We start from the raw sequence: 22,034 nt of genomic DNA on the forward strand, positions 1-22,034 counted from the left end.
AAAGTCTAGCTATGAGATTTCCCTTCACTTAGAGCAATACAGACTAGTGGGGGATTTTAAATGGGGACACATACTCCCAGGACCAAATATAATAAGGCTCATATTCCTAGGAAGGAGCTAGGTGCTGCAGTGGGTGCAGAGCTGGACCTAGAGTCAGGAAGTCTCAAGTTCAAATTCAGGTAAAATGAAGACTGGAATCTAGTCCTCTAACTTATTTAATCCTAGATTATATTTTCTCCTTGTTCAGTGCTAGAGTCCAAACTAATTTTTGGCTTAGAGAAGTTCTTTTCTCAGACACCAGTATAAATAAAAAGCGTACCTAATATTTTCTTTGCACATAAAGCAATGGGAGGTAATGAGAAGCTCAAGAGATAGATCCTCTCATTCCTGTATTACTTTGAACAATGGGGAGCAGGACCCTCTCTTTCCTTGTTATCAAATAATAAACAATTTACCCTCTATCTCAGCTCAAAGATACTAGATTAGATCTGATTCCTCATCAAGTCTAATAGAAGCCCCCAGTTTTTGTTCCATGTATTCCCTAGAAATGCCTAGAACAGCTTTTCTTTCTCCCTTCTTTGCTTCTCATCATTCAAAGAGAAAAATAGGAAAGTAAATCCTGAATTACCTCTCATTTCCCCTCTAAGGAAGCCCCTTGTAGGGGACACATTGAATGGAAGTGAGACTCCAAAGACCTTGGCTTTGGGTCCAGGCTCTCCCACCCTCCAACTGGGTGACTTTGGATAGCTTCACTCTAGGTCTCATTTACTCATTTGTAAAATAGGGATAATGATAATTGTCATGCATATGTCACAACATTGCTAAGAAAAACTCTTTGTAGAATTTAAAACATTTATATAAATGTGAGATCTTATTATTACTACTCAGAGAGAATGAACACTGGATACCAAACTGATTTTTTTCTCTCCCAAGACTACTTGTCCAAGGTAGAGAGGTATTAACCTAAAGCCTTTATTTTCATTAGTCCTTCCCTTTCTGTGACTTGGGCCTCAGAAAGAACAGTGATTCTGAAACCTTTTCATTCAAGAGTTCCCCCGAATTCTCAGTACTTCCTCTGTCTTACCTTCTCCTGGATCCCCTCATCATCGCCAGCGAAATACAGAATTGGTACGTTGAGCTCGGAGGCTGCTACCCATTGGAGAACTGCCTGGAGTTGCTTGTTCTGAACGGTGTCAGCGATGTTGTGATTGCTGACGATCACCTTGGGGGTGTTGGTTCCCTCAGGAGGATGTATTGACATACCTCTTAATTCATTATGGATAGCTTGATAGGCATTCTGTAAGAGGGCCTCAGCTGTCCCAGTGCCCTTGACTGGTAAGCACTCAAAGAAGCTATCTGGGAAGGCTGAAGTCGGCCTGCTGGCATCTCCAGATTTCTCATCTCCCAGGTCTCCCAAGGGAGTGTCACAGGACTTGGCAATGATAAGACATAACTTCATCACTGAGTCCATCAACTGTTCCACCATCTGCCCATTCATGTTACCATCCAGCTGGTTAGCCACCATCTTGGTCAGCCCAGCAATAGCGCCAGTACCACCTCCACCACCATAACCACCACAGTGTTTGGGAGGACAGTTAGGCGGGGTCACTTCAGGAAAGCTGCCTTCTTCTTCCTTACTGTGGTGGCTGGGTGCTTTTGCTTCACTGCTATCATCACACTTAAAAATAGTCTCACCAAGTAAATTCCGGATGAAATTAAAAAAGACACTCATCAGATCCTTTTTTTCAGCCTCTTCATGGGTGCCCCCCAACCGAGAAGACCCAAGACTGGACTGCTCAGAGTTCTGGTTGGACTTAGGTGCGGCTGCCAACTTGGTTGTTGTCCCAGCAGCTTCCAGAAAGCTCTGGGCATCCATACTTCCTCCCTGTGCAAGGTGATACTGAATCAGAAGCAGGGCAGACACAATCAGGTCTTTAGCCCAAGTGTCTGAACTATACAGGAAATTGTCCTGTCTTTCTTGGCAGCTGAGGGCATTGATGTTAATTGGGCCTGGGGAGGTTGTTGGGGGATGGCATTCTGGCAATTTGATGTTTGGTTTTCCAACAGATCTGCTGGAGGTTGCAAAGGATGCACGCTGGAGGCCTGGAGATTTTGTTTCTTTCTGATGATTTTTATGCCACAAGGTTAGCCCTTCCTTGATAATATGTTCACCCAGGGTTTCAGCACAGGTCTTATCCTTATCTGTCTTAGATGGGCAGGGAGTACAGGGCTTTTCCCTTAATTTGGCTTCAGCTTTCATTGAGGAATAATTCATACCTCTATGTCTAGGGTCATTCATTCCTCCTTTCATAGAAACTAAGGAGAGACTCTCAGACTTGTCCTTACAAGGTTTTTTGCATGGCTCATTGGACTTCTTCAACATCACACTGTGTAGTTTGCCTAACATAGCATCCATGATGTCTGTGGCCTTTTGACTTCCATGAGAAAAAAGGCTTCTCTTCACAGCTGAGACAAAGTCTGTGTCTGTCATGAGAGTGCCTGTGACATTATGCAAGTTCTTCATAAAGGAGTCGATCAGGTCTGATACTACCTCTTTGGCATGCCTCATTAGTACCTTCTTGAGTAAGATGGTTGCGATGGTTGTATCCTTCACCTGGATCTTTAGCGTCTTCATGATGGAGACCATCATGTCAGACACCACACTGTTGGCATAGGTCATGATTCCTTGACTCACGCTGGCTGTAAAGTCATCCCTCCTGGGTTCTGCCCCAAATACTTTCCTCCCGCCATCACCTGCATTACGGGATTCAAACACTTCCTTGTAGAAGAATGATTTTTTAGGCTTGTCATCTGCCTTGCATTCTTTTGTTTCTTTAAATTTCAGTGTGCTCTTATATTTCACATTTGGGGGACTCCGTGAAGAGGGTGTGGCTCTGTCTCCAGAGCCGGGAGCCTTGTCTGGGGTTTCTTTAGCACACAAGGAGACAGTCTCATTCACCAGTTCTGATGCCACCTTACTCAAGGTTCTATTGGGTGAAGGTGGTTCTTCACCCATATAGACTGACTGGTGGATGCACTTATTCTCAGAGCCATCGATTTTCTCATTGATCTCCTTGCGTGCCATGGCAATGACCAGGTTGGTGAGCCGGTTGGCATAGAAAGAGACTTCATCTACTGTACTCTCATTACTACCACCAGTCCAGGCACTAGAGCCTCTGGAAGAATTTTCGGTGTGGCACATTTCAAGATGCAATTTGCCTGGGGTGCTTCTGCCTCCAGTTCCAGGATTATTATAATAGTCTACAGTGAACCCACTGCGAGTCTCTCCTGAATGCTCGCCCCTGTTTGCCATCTCCCCAGTCGATGGTTTCATATCGTGGAATCCTGACGTACATTTTTCTAGGTCTTTTCGGAGCCAACTCAGGACTCTGACGGGATCATTTGAGGCTTCCTTAAAGGCAGACAAGGACTCGTCAGACTAGAATAGAAACATATCCGAAGTACATTAAAAACATCCTCACAGATGTATATTAAAAACAGCCTCACAGATGGAGAAACTTACTACCCTCTCCAAGTCTTCATTAACTCATATCACCTCATTCTACATACATAATGTACATAGCCAGTTAAAATCCAACAATATTCTGCAGGTAAATTGGTAGATAAACAAAATTAATTAGTAAACTACTTTTATAGACAGGCTATTCTTCATTTAGATAATGGCTCTCATGTAGTTACAGCTTATCCCAAAAGATGTATAAAATTATCTCAAAAGGGGAAAGGTCCAAACATAAATACAGTTACTTCATCATGTTCAACAAGCATTATTTTGATATGCTATAGCAGCCCCGAATGGAGATGGCTATCAACAGTTAAACAAAATATTTAGTTTTGGAAATGAAGAGTTAACATAGGCACAACCTAGTAATTGATTGATTCATAGATGTTTTCATTTAATTTCAGCAAATATTTAAGCACCTGCTACATAGAGAGTACTATGCTCAGCAGTGGACATTTTTATCATAAATCATAATAGTTTATCATTTCAAAAAGTTCTCAAAACATATGATCTTATTTTATTATGAGAAAGGTAGGTCAAGGGTAACTAATCTTACTTTACAGATGAGGAAACAGAAGTCCCCAGGAGATTAAATTACTTGCCTAAGGTCACAAGGTTAGAATATATAAAAGCCAGGACTTGATCTTATTTTAAAAGCCATTCTTCTTTGTAATATTATATTGTGCGGATAGCCATTAACTATGGCACATGCATGCATATCAGAAGAGTAAACAAACACATATTTTAAAAATTCTCAGTATCCCCCTAAAGCCCTAATGAATACAGGGAACATGTTTGTACTTGGAAGAGACCTGTGAGGTCATCTAGTCCAATCCTCTCATTTTGCAGGTGAGGAGGTGAGGAATCAAAGTTGGAGAGTTATGTAACTTGTTCCAGGTCACACAGGTACTAAGCAGCAGGCCTGAGTTTTGAACACAACTCTGCTGATTCCAAATCCAGCATTCTTTTTTACCATGCCATGTTGCTACCCTTATAATATTTTATGTACAAAGAAATATTTGTTGGCTTGACACAGAACTTGGAATTGGACCTACCTTTCCTTTCTGTGAAAGGAAGAGTTGAGAAGTAACACAAACCAACAGAGAACCATTAGTGTGAGCAGCCCAAACAGGAATCTTGGCTTTATACAGATACACCGTGTAAAATAAATATTTTCCTATTCATTACATTTTCATTCTTGAGTTAAAGATTTATCAGTGTTTGTCTTGAAGAGCCATAATAGACTGAATGGATGACTTGATAAAACATGGGGACCATGGATCTTGTCCATTTAATTAGAGGAATATAGAACCCAGCACTGCATAGTACTCCACGCAATTAAGAGTTTAATACATTCTTAATTTTTTGATTATTGTAATAATGGCAAACATTTATATAATCCATATAGTATGCCAAGTACCATGCTGAATGTTTTATAATTATCTCACTTGATCCTTGAAATAACCCTGGGAGGTAGTTGCTAATATTGGCATCATTTTACAGATGAGGAAACTAAGGCAAACAGGGGTTAAGTGACTTGTCCAAGGTTACAAGTAGTAAGTATCTGAGGCATTGTATCACCTAGCTTCCCTGATTATGATAGTAAAGGTAATACTGATTACAACTCCAATAGTTATGTGAAATTTTTAGACATTCTAAAGAAGATAGCTTCTACCTTTGGTACATATTTGGATTCTACATTCACATTCTCAATGTGGAGGTCATCCTATTTCACACCAGGACTAGAACAAAAATCAGAAAGGATCTCAGCTATAGAATCTCCTCTCTCTGCCCTGTCCCCATTCGTATATGCAAAAGACAACAAAATATAGGCAGGTCCACTTAATGTTTTTGAGTGGCTCCATAAAAAAGCTACTTTAAGTGAAACAACACAGGGGAAGATCATCTCATTAGAACAATGTATATTACAGAGTATTTTTTTCCTGGGGAGACAAAAGGACACAAAAGCTTAAAATCATATATCAGTCTTTACAGCAATCTGAGACCATAAGAAGGCAGGCAGGGCTATCTGGTTACTCTAACAGATCTGATGTATGAAAGCTTGACATTCACTCACTAGAGATCAGAGGTCTTTAGAACGTGGGGGGAGAGGGAGAGATTTCCTGGAAAGGGATGGGAAAAGTCATTTCTCTCTGGGAAGCCCATTAAGACAGTTCTCTCTCTCTCTCTCTCTCTCTCTCTCTCTCTCTCTCTCTCTCTCTCTCTCTCTCTCTCTCTCTCTCTCTCTCTCTCTCTCTCTCTCCCCTCCCCCCTCTCTCTCTCTCTCTCTGTGTGTCTGATGAAGTCAGACTTTAAGACTTTTTGAGTCTTGCTGTATAACACCCCGAGATCCTTTCTTAGAACAATGTTTTTAAATGCGTGAAACAAAATCCACAGGATTATAAAAGAAACAAGTGACATTTAGTGACCAAAATATTCATAAAACAAGCTTACACGTGCCAGGTTAAGAACCTCTGCTTTAAGACCTAGATAAAGAGGGAAGCTCTTGAAAGAGCATGAGCTCTTTTCTCAAGAAAATAAACCATATCCACTAGCACAACTTATCTTCCTTCAGTATCTGGGCATGGAAAAGAGCTGGGCTTTGTCATAACAAATGGGACAGGAAAGGCCACTGATTAGAACTGAAACCTAAGTTGTTTTATTAAGCCTCAACAAATTTTGATCCTTTTTTTTCATGTCCTCAAAACAGATAAGGAGGCTAGGTAATCAAGGTTTTTGCCTGTTTGTGAATGGGAAAGAGTGAAATAGACTCTCAGAAGACCTGGCTCTAACACTTAGTAGGTGTGTGACCTTGGCCAAGTCACATAAACTCTCTCTACCCTTGTTTCTGCATCTTCCAATTCAGGATAAGAATATATGCACTCTCTACCTTTTCAGGGTCCTTAGGAGAATAAGACTTTGTAAACTTTTAAAAAGTGAATACTTTATAAGGATCTACTGTGTCCAAGTAGATTAGCAGGTAAGAGCACTGGTCAGTCACCTGGAGTCAGGAGGAGACTAGCTGCAAGACCCTAGGTAAATTACCTAACCTCTCTCAGTTCAGTCTCCTCATCTAGAAAAGGGAATAATAATAGCTCCCCAATCCCAGGGCTGTTGTGAAGATCAAATGAGATAGCACATGTACAGAGCTTTGAAAGTCTTAAAGTGTTTTATGAAATGCTAGTTATTACATGGTTCCTATATATCACTTATTTGCACAATCACATTTTTCTGTGATATTTTACAACTGAAGAACAAACAAAGACTTACTGGAGGGGCAGCTACTGAAGGCTCAGCAGACTGAGAGCTAGGCCTAGAGATGGGAGGTCCTGGCTTCAAACTAGACTTCAGACTTTCTAGCTGGGTGACCTTGGGTAAATCACACATCCCCCTTTTCCTTGGCACCAATACAGTTGGAACAGTAATTATTCTAAGACCAAAGGTAAGGGTTAACAAAGGGAAGTTTCATTTACCTAAAGTTATCTTTAGTGGAGGAGGGGGATAGAGGAGAGATGCTGAGGGAGAAGACTGCCTTTAGGGTAAAACTTGGTTATAAATATATTTAGCAATGTATAATTTCTACATAACATTGCAAGGATAATTTTATGTAGAGTATGCCTATATATGTTCTTCCTCTTTAGAGCTGACTAAGAAATATAACCCAGAGGATATCCTCTTTAATCTACTGAATTCTTTATTCTCTGTGGATTCAGTCTTTTCTCAGGCACCCATATTTGTAGAAAAACTGGAGGGTGGGAGGTTAAAAGGCAGAGATGTGCTCAAGGATGCAGGAGGACTAAGTTGCTAAATGTTCTGTGTGAGCATTTACACCTTGGAAATCTTCAAGTTAAAAATTGGGGCTTGATTTACTGTTTAGTTGATTGTCTAAACTTAGGAAAGTGATGGAGAAAATGTTAGTAATGCAGATTAAACTTAAAGAGTGTTTTCGGTATTCCCTGGAGATCTGATTCTTAAACATTTACCAGCACAGTACTGGCAAGAGCATCCTTTAATGGAAATCTCATAAATTCTTAACTCAGTATTCCAAAGGAAGTTGCCCCTTACCATTTTCCAGTCTTGGGGTTGGCCTTCTCCGGGAGTATAAACATCTACTTTGCATACTCCACTTTGGCTTTGTAACCAGTCAACTTTGTCAGAAGACATCTGGCAGGAGGAAAGAAGCAATTATATCATGAAAAGGGTAGATTCTGGAGTGAGAATAAGAGAGGAGAGAGAATCGAGGCAAGAGAAATTAAAACTTCCAGTAAAGCTTTCTTAATGCTCTGTTCAGGATCCCCCATGAGAATTATAACTTTCCAGTGATTTATAAGTGTTACCATGGCCATCAGGTGAGAACATCATAAAAATTAGCTATAGTCTCTATCCCCTATCCTTCTTTTTCTCTACTCTCATTTGCCTTAGTCATCAAACTGGTAACTTTAGGCATTGTGGACAGCTAGAATCATTTGTGTTACTCAGGTGACCAGTGGTCTTTGACTGTTTAGGATATCTATCTATTTCTCAATACTATACACCTCATCTTGGCCTGTGCCATCTTGGCCATCTTTCCCTCCTACTCCAGGCTTTCATTACACAGGTACAAAAGCTAATGCCTTCTTTCTAATTTTTTCTTCAACTTTGTCATTCATTTCAATCATGATTGACATTTGTGACCCCCTAGTTGGAGTTTTCTTGGCAAAGATACTGGAGTGGTTTGCCATTTGCTTCTCCAGCTTGTTTTATGGATGAGAAAACTGAGGCCAACAGAGTTGTGATTTGCCCAGGGTGGCATAGCTGGTAAATGTCTGAGGCCAGATTTGAACTCAGGAAGATGATGAGTCTTCCTGACTCCAGTCCTGGCACTGTCTACTGTGCTACTTACCTGACCCCAAATACCTCTTCTTTAAGCAAGGTAGAACCAAAGGACCCAACTGCTCTCCTTCTACCATCTTTCCTTGTTCTTCCTCATTTTTCATCTCCTCCCTAACATTTCTATAAAATAACTAAGGCTTGATATTTTTATTAATATTGACTTTATTTTATTACAACAAAGTAAATTCTGTAGGACCGTCTTACTTCTTTTCCTTTATAGCTCTGGGATTCTTTAGTGTTGAATAGATAAGTTTTGAAATAATTGGGTGTTTGGCTGAAAGTTCAAAATAATTAATTCTATAGAAACATTTGATGTAATGAGATTGCATTGCAGAACAAAAATGTGCCCACTCTCCCTTAGCCTCATCCCCAATCAATCAATTGACAATGAAAGTAGATTTATGGTTTCTTTAAGTAGAGTGACGGGTAAATGATGCAAAGGACCCATAAGGGGGAGAATCCAGTTCTACTAAGGAAAAGGCTAAATTTTTTGAATAGTAGTTAGAACATTTTGGGTAATTGTTAAATATAGGAGATAAGACAGTTTTAAAAAGCTATCCTATCTCAGCTTCTAGAAGGACTGAGAAATAGAATCACACATTAGTCAACCCCAGGTCATCACAGAATAAATTAAAGTTAACTTAAGATTCTCATTATTGCCTTTCAGTAGTTACCGATCTGGGGTTCAAGTTTCCTGTGTTTCTCCTACCATCAAACAACAACAACAACAACAAACACCATGGTAGATTTCTTGGACTAAACACTAACTTGATAGACATCTGCCTCATTCCCTTTCCTCTGAATAAGACTAAATCTAAACCTTCTCAGAAAAATTATTTTGCTATTTTTTTAAACCATTACCTTCTGTTTTAGAATCCATACTGTGTATTGATTCCAAGGCAGAAGAGCAGTAAGGGCTAGGCAATGGGGGTTAAGTGACTTGCCCAGGGTCATACAGCTAGGAAGTGTTTGAGGCCACATCTGAACCCAGGACACCTCCCTTCTCTAGGCCTGGTTCTCAATCCCCTGAGCCTCTCAGCTGCCCTGCTTTGCTATTATAAAAAAATACTCTTAGAAGGAGACTTTATGATCTCTGTTAATATGTTCAAGAGTCTTGGTATCCTTAAATTCTTCTAAATGTCTAAAAATTCAAACTCATCATCCCCAACCTGCTTCTGTCCTTGGTGGCAGCAACAGATGTACTGGCTTGTTCAGTCACTGAGAGGGAGTAGATTCCTAGCATTTGAGAAATGTAAAAACTTGGGAGAATTCGCTTGCCCTTGATGGCTACCATTCAAGAGTCAGAGTTAGGGATAGGTTCCTCTGAACTCCAACCTAGAATTCTGCTGCATTAGTTGTTCTCCTGGGGCCCTCCATGATTCACGCCAACTGGTCAGTTGGATCAACAACAATTACAGAGAGGCCAGAAACAAGGAAGGAAGACAAAGTTTAAGAAACACCTACTGTTACTGAGTGCAAGTCCAAAAGTTTGAAGAAGGATCTCGGATACTTTTGTTGTCTTCACAATTCTTAAGCTTACCCACCCCTCCTGCCATGTAATATCAGGAACCTGCATTGAAAAGACAAATACAAAATGACCACTTGTTTTGTCAATGGCTTATGTTAAAGAATAACTTTTTTTGGTTAATATCCAGAATTCTCAAATAATATTTTTGTGACATAGATGCAACAAGCACAAAATTATGACATGTTCAATGGAAAGAGTATTAATGCATTATTTTCAGCCAAATTTAGAATGTAGCTTCCTGGGAAAAGAGATGCCCTTTGGTCCTGCTATATGTGACTTAACGTTTGCATAATGTTTACTAATTGCTTGGAGTAATGTGATACAGAGAGATGGAACTTGTCTTTGCCCTTCTAATTCAGGTAGCTGTAACAATGTTCTCCAAATTCCCCCACCACTAAAAGTAGTAGTGGTAGTAATTAGTGGTAATGGTAGCAGCAGCGGCAGCAGCTAACATTTCTATAATGCCTACTAGGTGCCAGGCATTGTGCTAAGCACTTTACAAATATTTTCTCACTTGATCCTTACAACAATTCTGGGAGGTAAATGCTGTTATTATCCCCATTTTTACAGATGAAAAAACTGAAGCAAACAGAAATTAAGTAACTTACCTATGGTCACATAGCTAGTGTCTCAGGGCAAATTTTAACTCAAGTCTTTTTGACTTTCAGTATCAGAATATGGCTCTGCTTAGGTATTCCTGAACCTGTGACAAAGCAGTACACAAGAACTCCTTGGGCTCCTGGGAGCTAGATGGTACGGTAGGTAAGAGCCCTGGAACTGAAATCAAGAAGATTCATTTTTCTGAGTTCAAATCTGGCCTCAGACCATGGGCAAGTCACTTAGTCTTGTTTGTCTTTGTTTTCTCATCAGTAAAAATGAGCTAGAAAAGAAGGCAAATCACAAATTGGATCACAAAGACTTGGATGTGACTGAAATGACTAAACAAAACTCAGTCTCTAGAACATGGATCCAACTAGCATTTAAAGACTGAAACATTTGAAGATAAGATAAATTAATTTCCAAGTTTATTCCAAGGGTAGATTTTACTCTGGATCAGTATATTCAAGCTGATCAGTCAATATTTATTAAATGCCTATTAGGTGCCTGGCATTATGCTAAATGTTGGAGATACAAAAAGAGGCAAAAGACATTCTCTGTCTTCAAGGGGCTCAGAGTCTAAGATAGATTTATTCCTTCTAATTAAAGGCCATTTTAATTTGTGTCATAAGATAGTAGAGTTGTAAAGGATCTACAATTCCCTTAATTTACAGATGAAGAAACTGAAGGAAAAAGCCATTTGTTATCCAGCATGAGTGTCAGAGCTTGGATCTGGACCATGTATTCCAATTCCAGAACATATTCCATTCTACTGCACTGGCTCCCATTTTTATTGTTAATATTTACTGCTACCTTCTACCTGATTTCTGTTCCATAAAATGCCCAGAACTATAAATTCTCTCAAATATGCTCTTACCATTTCACCGACCATCTTGAAAGTGAATGTAAGTAAGTATTATTTATTTCATAACATTTAACCTTACTAGGAAAATTGGAACATTTAGTTAGGTTCGCCTACTTTCTCTAGCTTTTCCCCCATTTTCTGATAATTAGGTGACCCTTCTCTTTGCCAAGATTAATCAATCTGGTTGTGCCTTTGATTCCATTTTCTGTCTTCTGCCAATTGCCCCCTAAATACCTGAACTCTTTAATTTCTCCTTATCTATTCTTCCTTCCCAATTGTTTTCAGACATACCCAAATCTCTCTCATTAAAAAAAAAAAATCCTCCTTACTTTCTATCTTAGAATCAATGCCAAGGAAGAAAAATGGCAAGGGCCAGGCAATAAGGGGTTAAGGGACTTGCCCAAGGTCACACAGCTCAGAAGTTTTGGGGACAAGATTTTGAATCCAGGAACTTTCTATCTCTAGACCTGGCTTTTCAACCACTGTACCAACTTGCTGCCTCCATCTCTGTCATTCTTAAACACAATAAGGGGCAGCTAGATTGCCCAGTGGCTAGAGCTCCAGTCCTGGAGTTGGGAGGACTTGGGTTCAAATATGGCTTCATATATTTCCTAGCTGTGTGATCCTAGGCAGTTTCACTTAATCTCAACTGCCTGGCCCTTGCTGCTCAATACAGAACGTAAGGGTTTAAAACAAAATAAACCTTCACTAGATCATACTATCCCTTCAAACTATTGCCTATATGTAACCTCTCTTTTCAGCCAAAATCATAAAAAAAAAATAAATCTACTACCTCTCCTTTTACTTACCTCTCAACCCTTTCAATATGCCTTCCAGTCTCATCATTCTTTCCACTGTTACCAGTGATCTCTTAATTGTCAGATGATAGCCTTTTTTCTTATTCTTTCAACCCATCTGATGCATTTGATACTATTGATCCACCTTTCTGATTATTTTCTCCTCTTTGGTTCTTGATATTTCTTTCTCAAATGCTACTTTCTATAGGAATATATTTTTTTTTCTGGTTCCCCAACTTCTAGTGCTTTTCCCTCTAAGATTATGTCCTATGTAGTTTGTATATATCTTGTGAATGTCATTAATGATTTTTCATGTTTGTATGCCCCATAAAAATGTAAGCTCCATGAAGTCAGGTTTATTTTTGCCTTGGGATCTCCAGTACTTAGCAGAGTTTCTAGCACATAGTAGTGTTTAATAAAGACTTACTGCTGGACTATTTTAAAAATATCCTTTGCTGGTTCATCATCCACATCTCATTTCCTCACTGGAAATCTTCTCTAATGCTCTGCTCTGGGTCCTCTTCTCTTTTCTCCTTCTATCACACTGAGTGACTTTATTAGCTTATGGGTTTATGCATCATCTTTATGCCAGTGACTCATAGATTGAGCCCCAGTTTCTCCCCTCAAACCTACTTATCATCCAAACATCCTTATTTCTAATGACAACACAACCATTCTTCCTAGGATCATTACCTCCTAATTGGTGTCTCACAAAAAATGGCTTCCCATTTTAGTCTTTCCTTCCCATAAATGCTAATGTGATTATGCTAGTCTTTTATTCAATGAATTCCAATGACTCACATTACCTCAAGGGAAAAAAAAAAGATTATCTTCTTTTTTATATTTTGAAAGCCTTTTACTGAATCTTCATCTGTAATCATGCATGTCCCCCCAAGACTTGGACTTGGGCCCTCTTCTTTCTTTATATTATTTACCTCCCTCATAAACTCTCATTGATTCAATTCTCATGTTTTTTTTTCTAGCTCTAATTTCTTTCCTGGTCTCCAATCTCACACCTTTAACTGTCTGTTGGACATCTTGAACTTTGTCTTAATTTTAAATTCAATATTTCTAATCTGGAACCATTATCTTTTCCCCAAACCCTTCCCTATTCTTGAATTCCCAATTACTGTTGAGGGTACCACTATTCTCCTAGTCACCCAAGCCTACAATCCCAATGTTTTTCTTACCTCTTCACTTTCAGCCCACTCCAATTCCATTTTTTTTTGCCAAGTCCCATCATTTTTATTTTTGTAACATCTTACACCCTTTTCTTTCCTTTTATACTGCTATTGCCCTGGTGCAGGTCAGTCCTCATGATCTCATGATTGGACTATTGCAGTTGCCTGTTGGTTAGCATCCCTGTCTCAAGTTGTTCTCTACCCTGGTCCATTTTCTACTCAGCTCACAAATTGATCTTCTTAAAGTATAAGTCTGATCTTGTCAATTTCTCCCACTACATCAATTCAGTAAACTCCTATGACTCCCTAATTACTTTCAGGATCAAAAATGAAATCATCTATTTGGCTTTTAAAAAGCTGTCCTCTTCTAACTTTCCTGTCTTGTTACATTCTTTTTTCTTCCATGTACTCTGCAATTCAATGACACAAGCCTCTTTGCTATTACTCACACAAATCACTCATTCCCCTAATTCCATGTATTTTCACTGACTGTTTCCCATGTCTAAGATGCTCTCTTTCTTCATTTCCACCTTTTGAGTTCCTTCAGTTCTTAGCTAAAGTCCCACCTTCTGAAAGAAGTCTTTCCTGGTCCTCCTTAACCGTAGAGCCTCCCATCTAAAGTTGTTTCCAATTTATCCTGAAACATATATTGTTTATATATAATTGTTACATGTTGTCTTCCCCATTAGATTATGAGCTCCTTGATAGTAGAGACTATATTTGTCTGGTACACAGCAGACACTTGTTAAATGCATTTTGACTTCACTTGACTTAAAAAGCTTTTCATAGCCTATCCCTAACCTATTTTTTAGGCTCATTTTTGCATTACTTCTGCATTTTGGAATGTAGCCAAACTTGCTTCTTCATACCCAACATTTCACATCTTGTCACTCTGCCTTTACAGTAACTATTTCCTTTAACCATAATTCCTGGAATATACTTTTTCTTCACTTTGGCCTGCTATTTGTGTTCCTTCAAGACAGCTCAAACCTCATCTTCTATATTGGAGGTTCCTAACCTTTGTTGTGTCTTTGGTGTTATGGACCCTTTTTGGCAGCCTGGTGAAATCTATGAATCCCTGCTGAGATTAATATTTTGTTGCCTATAATCCTGCAACTTTAGGGAACTTCTAAATTTTACCAAGATGCTACTGACAACAACCTGAAGTAGAAATATTCAGCTTCTGGAGTTCAAATCTGGTCCCAGACCCCCAGCTAGCTATGACCCTAAGGCAAGTCACTTAACTCTATTTGCCTCAGTTTCCTTATCTATAGAATTAGCTAGAGATGGAAATGACTAATTATTTCAGAGTCTCTGCCAAGAAACCCCCAAATGAGGACACAAAGCATTTGGACATAACTGAAAAAAAAAACAAACAAAAGTAAACAATAGTCTGAAATGAAATTTTTTCATTTTTTTACACCAAAGATAATTTTTCCCATCCAAGTTCTAATGCTCCCTAAAATCTATCCATGGACCTAAAGTTAAGCATTACTACTCTACATGAGCCCTCATCATCTCCTGCTAATGGTCTCACTATCTCAAGTCATTTCTTTCTTCAATTCATCCTTCACTTAGCTATCAAAGTTATTCCTAAAGTACCAAGCTGACAATGTTACTGTCCTACTCAATAAAATTCAGTAGCTACTTATTACCTCTAGGATTAGAGATAAACTCCTTTGTTTGGTATTTAAAGTCCTTCCTAGCCTGGCTCCAAATCTATAATCTAGGTTTACTTACATATTACTCTCCTTCATGTCTTCTATGATCTAAGCAAATTAGCCTTCTTGTTGTTCCTAACACAATGTTCCAAGTTCTGTCTCTTTGCCTTTGTACAGTGTCCCCTATGAGAGGGGACAATCTCAGCTTCTGTGATACTACATTCTCATATCTTTTCAAATGTTCTCTCTCATCTTCCAGAATGAGTGTTGCTCCTAAATTCTCCTTCCTTCCTTCTGTCTTTCTTGATCCTCATGTCTGCCCCCATTATCTTTACATTGATTTTGTATGTTGTTATATACATATTATATCTCTTGGTAAATGTGAGGTCCTTGAGGTCAGGGAATGTTTCATTATTGTCATTGTATTCTCAGCCCCTAGTACTGGGCCCAGGATATAGAAAGTACTTCATCAGGATTTATCATTTGATTATATCTTTTAACATGTTCACCTGCATCTACAGAGTGCATAAAGGGCAGAGTGTGCCTTTTTAACTTGCTTTTGTACTGGGATATATGTTCAAGGAAATGGTTACTGGCTGCAAATATGTATGCCCTATATCAAATTCCTTGCCTTCTCAATGAGGGGAAAAGGAAGGGAGAGAATTTAGGACTTGAAATGTAAAAAAAAATCAAATGTTAAAAATTGTTCTTTTATGAAATTGGAAAAAAAACCTCAAGAAAATGACTATGAAATACTTTGGAATGGCCATGTTAAGGTGTCTATATCAGAATTATCCATAAAGACTGAGAATCTCAGCCATTACCTCCTTGACTGTGAAAGGGAAAAGAAGAAAAAAAAAGAGAAGAGATTCCTGGAGCTAAAATGGATAGATTCATGGATTTCTATAATTTTGACAACAAATGTTAACAAGCTATATTTTCTGGGAGAAGGATTGAGCAGAAATGAAATAATTCAGGGAGGTAAAATTTCTCAAATGAAAAATCATGGTAGTAAGGACAGCATTCCATATTGTAAAGCTGGAAGGGATCTTAGAGTTCAGTCATCTAGGCATAAAGAGGGAATAAGCCAGTTAAGAGTCTAAACTAATCCTACAGTTTCCTAAAAGATTCAATCTAGAACCAATTAGTGGTGCACAATCAGAAAGACTTGAGGTTTTAAATCTGTACCAACCACTTACCAGCTGGGTGACCCTGGGTAAGACAAACTTAACCTCTGTCTCATTTTCTCAACTGCAAAATGGAGTAATAGATTGTAAAGGCTGTTGTGAGGATCAAATGAGATGATATTTGTAAAAATGCGTAGCACAGTGCCAGACACAAAGCAGATGCTGAATAAATGCTTATTCTTTGTCCCTTTCCCTTATGCTTAGATGAATAAATTCCCTCAATCAATTCCTTTTCAGATATGAAATGATGTTTCCTAACAGGTAGAGAAATACAGAAAGGGATATGATTTATAAAACATAAAGCAGACTCTACATAATCAAAATACCCATATGGTTAGGTTACATATACAGTAACTTAAAATATAGAGAGCCTCATTTGCAGGAACCACCTTGGGCTTTGGTAGTCTGCTTATTCAAAGATTCCAAGCTCAAGCACAAATCTCTTTTCCTCTGCCATTAAGGCATTCCTGAACCACTGATGGCCCAATTCTCCATCAGTTGTTTGGTAAAACTTTATTTATTTTTGTTTTTATTTTTGTTTTTTAAATTTTATTTAATTGGGTAATTAAGAAAAATTTTTCCACGGTTACGTGATTCATGTTCTTTCCCTCCCTTCCTCCCACACCTCCCTCCCATAGCCAACATGCAATTCACACTGGGTTTTACATGTGTCAATTGGTAAAACTTTACACTTGGAGAGAAAGAAAATATGGAGATTGGAGGAAAAGAAACCCAGAGGTATACTCTTTAGACTTTTCCTATTACTATAGTCCTGGAAAACGCATACTCTTAGAATGCTCAGTTAAGGAAAGGGAAAAGTTGAAAGGCAACCCAACCTTTCATCATTATCAACTGGGAAGGAGTAACCTTTACTATTTGTCAAAACAGCTGAAGAGGCTGGATGTTATCCATAGATATCTAGACAGAACCCAGCAATCTGAATGGTAGGTTTGCTTTAATTTCTGGAATTCTGGAAACAGAAGTTTCATTCATTCCAAGAACAATGTGATTTGAATTTCAAAGGATACATATTTCACTGGGTAGAAGAGAGAATTTGACTAAGTGGCCTTTAAGATCTTTTCTAATTCTGAGATTCTTTGAGATTAAAAAAAAAGTAAGAGGATGGGTATAAGCACAACACTTAAAATAAATTGAGAGGAATCTTACAAATAGTATTCCAGGGGCTATGAGAAACTTGTCAAACAATACAAAAAATATCTGTTAAATAACATTATCCCCATTTTGCAAATGAAACTGAAATTCCAAGAGGATAATAGTTTACTCAAATATCATAGGAAATCAGAGCAAAACAAAGATAACATATGGAATCTTTAGATTACTCAATCCAGGTCTCCCTAGATCACCAAATTCCATATGCCAATAGAGTTAATGATACATTATCAAATAAAGCCAGAGAATTAGATAAGAACAACAGAAATGGAAAGATTAGGATCTGAAATAATTAAAAGAAAAAAGGTCACAGCTGAAGAAAAGTGTTGTTCAGTCATTTCAGTCGTGTCCAACTCTTCATGACACCATTTTGGGTTTCTCTTGGCAAGGGTACTAGAGTAGTTTGCTAGTTCCTTCTCCAGTTCATTTTATAGTTAAGGACCTGAGGCAAACAGAGTTAAATGACTTGCCTAGGGTCTTACAGCTAGTGTCTGTGATCACATTTGAACTCATGAAGATGAGCCTTCCCAACTCCAGACCCAGCACTCTATTCACTATGTCACCTAGCTGCCCTGAGGAGGAAAAGGAAAGGGAATAATAAAGGATTTCAATAAACAAGTATTGATTTTCCTGTTTATCAAAGTCCCTGCAGAATTCCTGGCTCTTTGTTATTTGGAATCTCTGCCTACCCTCTCTACAAGAGAAGAATAATAACAAATTGGCTTTTTTTGCTTCCCTTACATGTCCTGAGGGCTTACTAAGATAAGTGGTTCCATAGACCACCTGGAATTCTTTTGAGTAGGGTCACTAGGGCGGTCTCTCTAGCACTATTGCATTTTCCCTTCAAATCACAGGGAATCTGAGAGATGGGCTCAATGACCCACCTTCAGGGACTACCTACCTCTGCAGCACTGGAACAGTGGACCACAAAAGACTCCAGAATATACTTTTTAAATTCAATGAAAGATGCTGTGATGTTCTTGTTCAGCTCTAGATCTTGTTTCCTCCCTGAACCTTCCATGCAACTCCCCCTTGTTGGGCCTAGAGAGTGACATCAGAATCACACCTGGTGATATCACTGTCTCTATAGCAACGATGATGCTATAAGGAGCTGCCTGGTCAGAAAGACAAGAGAAGAGGTAACTGCTACTGAATTTGGAAGGGTTGGGATATTTGCATCCTCTTTATTTGGAAAATGTTTGATTCTCTGGGGATGAAGAATGGTGAAAATAGGAAGAGTGGAGAGGAGAAGGATTTGACAATTAATTGTGATTTTTAAATGGTCATACTACAGTGGAGATGGTTGTTCAATTTTTTTTCAGTCTTTTTTCTTAGCAAATAATATTGGAGTGTTTTGGCATTTCCTTCTCATTTTATGGATGAGGAACTGAGGCAAAGAGGACAAAGTGACTTACCCAGGGTTACACAGCTAGTAAGTGTAAGTGTCTGAGACCTGATTTGAACTCAGTCCTCCTAATGCCAGGCCTGGCACTTATATCTACTGCATGATCTAGCTGCTCAACAAACTTCAGAGGAAAATGAGGGGATAAAGAAGATCTTTAAAAGTCTGCTAGATTTCCTAAGCAAGCACCATGGAATCTTTTATTGTTTTCTCATGTTCATCATCTTGTGCTTTATAGACAAAACCATTTATGTTTCTCTTTCTACAAAGAAGAAATATTATAGATATAATTTCCAATCCTCTTTTTGATTGGAGCATTCCTACCTACTCTTCCCCCATGGTCTACTTTTAGCTTCTTGATTTTGTACATTGTGATCTTAATATATTTATTTTCATGGAATTTCATGGGTTAATTTAGTGGTTGCTTAGTTCTCTGTGTCCTTTCTCTTTGTCATCTACTTTAGTTTGGAAACTACCAGAAAGCAGATACTTTATAAAATGGCACACATAGACATGTGTTCAGTTAAGAATAACATTTTTATAGCACAATTTACAAAACATTACTTCATGTCAATCCTCATAACAACAATGTAAGACAGGTTCTATATAATATACTATCATCTGTATTTTACAGATGAGGACACTGAGGCTGAGAGAGAGGTTAAGTAAACTTTCCCCAGGTCATATAGCTGAGGCAGGATTTGAACTAAGGTTTTCCTGACTCCATATCTAGTGCTCTATCACTATGTCACCTAACTCTTTAAGTACTTTAATAATGGTATTGTTTATCAAACATTTATTAAGCATCTATTATGTACAAGTCACTGTGAAAATATAAAGATATTGCTAGTGACAGGATTTTGTGGCTGCATGTCTAGTGTATTAGTTTAGGATCCCTATAATTTACCTTGTGTATTATCCTAGAGCATGCTTTCAAGTTTCATCCAGGTGACCCTGACTGTCTTCTCAATTAGTTCATTTCTTAACAAATTAAGGGTGTATAAAATAGTTTTGCTGTCAGACCTATGGGTAAGAGAAGAATTTATGTCCAAACAAGACATAGAGAACATTATGAGATGTAAAATAGATAACTTTTACCTTGTTAAGTGAAAAAGGTTTTAAGCAAACAAAACCAATGCAAGCAAGATTAGAAGGGAAACAAAACTGGAAAAATATTTATAGCAAGTGTCTCTGATGAGACATATTTCTGAAATATATAGAGAACTGAGTCAAATCTGTAGGAACATAAGACATTCTGCAATTGACAAAATGGTCAAAAGAAATGAATAGGCAGTTCTCAGAAGAAGAAATTAAAACTGTTTAGTCATATGAAAAAAATGCTCTAAATCACTATTAATTAGAGAAATGCAAATTAACACAATTCAGAGATACCAATTCATACCTATCAGACTGGCTAATATGACAAAAAAGAAAAATTATAAATGTTGGAAAGAATGTGGGAAAACTTGGACACTAATATTCGACAGTATATTATTATATTATATATATGATATATTATATATATCATATATATTAGTGTAGCTGTGAACTAATACAACCATTCTAGAGAGCAATTTGGAACCATGTTTAAAGAGCCACTGAACTGTGGATACTCTTTGACCTCAAACCCTACTAGGTCTGTATCCCAAAGAGATCAAAGATAAGGGAAAAAAGACTTACTTGAACAAAAAAATAGCAGTTCTTTGTGTGGTGACAAAGAATGGGAAACTGAAGGGATATCCATCAATTGGGGAATGACATTGTGGTATATGATTGTAATGGAATACTATTTTGCCTTAAGAAATGCCAAAAAGGGCAATTAGACAGACATACAAACAAAAAAGAATTTTGGAAAGTTATATGAAGTGATACAAAATGAAGTGAGTAGAACCAGGAGAATGTTGTACACAGTAACAGCAATAATGTATGATGATCAACTGTGAATGAATTGACTATTATCAGCAATGCAAGGATCCAAGATAATTCCAAGGGACTTCTGATGAAAAAGACTATTCATTGCCAGAGAAGGAATTGAAGGAGTCTGAATGCAGATTAAAGCTACAATTTTTCATTTTATTTCCTGTGTGAGTGTTTTCTTGTATAAGTGATATGTGTCTTTTACAACATGATGAACATGGAAATATATAGATTGTTAGATAGCACATGTGTAACCTATATCATATTCCCTGCTATCTTGGGAAGAAGGGGGAAGGGAGGGTAGGAGAGGACATAAAACACAAAATGTCAGAAAACAATAAAAATGTATCTACATGTAATTGAGAAAAACTCTAACCCTGCCCTTTCAGTGTCTAAAACTTCCTCTAGCAACTTAATTCTAATCATCCTGAGTCTCAATGTGCTCTTCTGTAAACTGGGAATAAGAGAAATACCTCACCACACTAAAACAATAGTGCTGGACCAGATGGTCTATCCAAGCTCCAACAGCTCTGATTCTATCATTAGTTTAGAACATCACATTACCTGTGCTCTGTCTTCACCTTTCTTCCTGCTAAATATAATAACCAATTCAACTTCATACTATCAACAACTCTCAGATTTATCATCTCTTGATCTTGCTTCATTATTCAACTTAAATTATTCTCTCCAGTTATCTGTTAATTACCAAGTTTGATTTTTTTTTCTCAGCCTTCAGACTTCTTGATCACTTTGTTGCATGTAATACCTTTGACTATTCTTCTCTTCCTGGATATTCCCTCCTACCTCTGTTCTTTCTCGATCTCTTTTTGTCTCATCATATATATCATAAAGCTGTTCCCCCATCCCCTCTTCCTTGTGTGTATAGATTTCTATTTGTATATGTTAAATGTGAAATAATTTTACCTGACCTTCCTTCTCTTCCCCTCCTTCTATACTTTTTTGAAGGCTATTAAGATAGGACCACTGCTAGACCTTGTTTAATTAGTCTGTATTAATCTGGTGACAAATCACTCCGGTACTGTTGCTAAAAAAACCTCAAATGGGTTCATGACACAAATGAAATAAATAACAAAAAAATGACTACTATGATTTAGGGAAGCTAGGTGGCAAAGTGGATAGAATGTTAGCCCTGGAATCAAGAAGACTACTCTTCCTGAGTTCAAATCTGACCTCAGACACTTCCTATCTATGTGACCCAGGGCAAATCATTTAACCTTGTTTGCCACATTTTCTTATCTGTAAAATCAGCAGGAGAAGGAAATGGCAAATCATTCCAGTATCTTTGCCAAGAAAACCCTAAAAGTGTTCATAAAGAG

At 38.0% G+C, this 22,034-nt stretch overlaps 1 protein-coding gene across 3 annotated transcripts in view; it reads right to left on the minus strand.

Moving 5' to 3' along the window:
* Window positions 1-22,034, minus strand: part of AKAP3 (A-kinase anchoring protein 3) — a 33,846-nt gene that overhangs the window by 5,522 nt on the left and 6,290 nt on the right. Inside the window, exons 1-4 of one of the 3 annotated variants that reach the window (XM_007503743.3) lie at window positions 18,280-18,466; window positions 9,857-9,962; window positions 7,586-7,684; window positions 1,085-3,439 (exon numbers count right to left, since the gene is read on the minus strand). In XM_007503743.3, coding sequence (XP_007503805.1) covers window positions 1,085-3,439; window positions 7,586-7,684 — 2,454 coding nt within the window. In that variant the 5' untranslated portion in view covers window positions 9,857-9,962; window positions 18,280-18,466. Of the gene's footprint in view, window positions 1-1,084; window positions 3,440-7,585; window positions 7,685-9,856; window positions 9,963-18,279; window positions 18,467-22,034 lie in introns of those variants that run through there. The other 2 variants (XM_056799135.1, XM_007503744.3) reach the window with 2 other exon arrangements.

The sequence above is a fragment of the Monodelphis domestica genome, chromosome 5 (assembly GCF_027887165.1).
Source record: "Monodelphis domestica isolate mMonDom1 chromosome 5, mMonDom1.pri, whole genome shotgun sequence".
In the NCBI taxonomy this organism is placed as follows: domain Eukaryota; kingdom Metazoa; phylum Chordata; class Mammalia; order Didelphimorphia; family Didelphidae; genus Monodelphis; species Monodelphis domestica.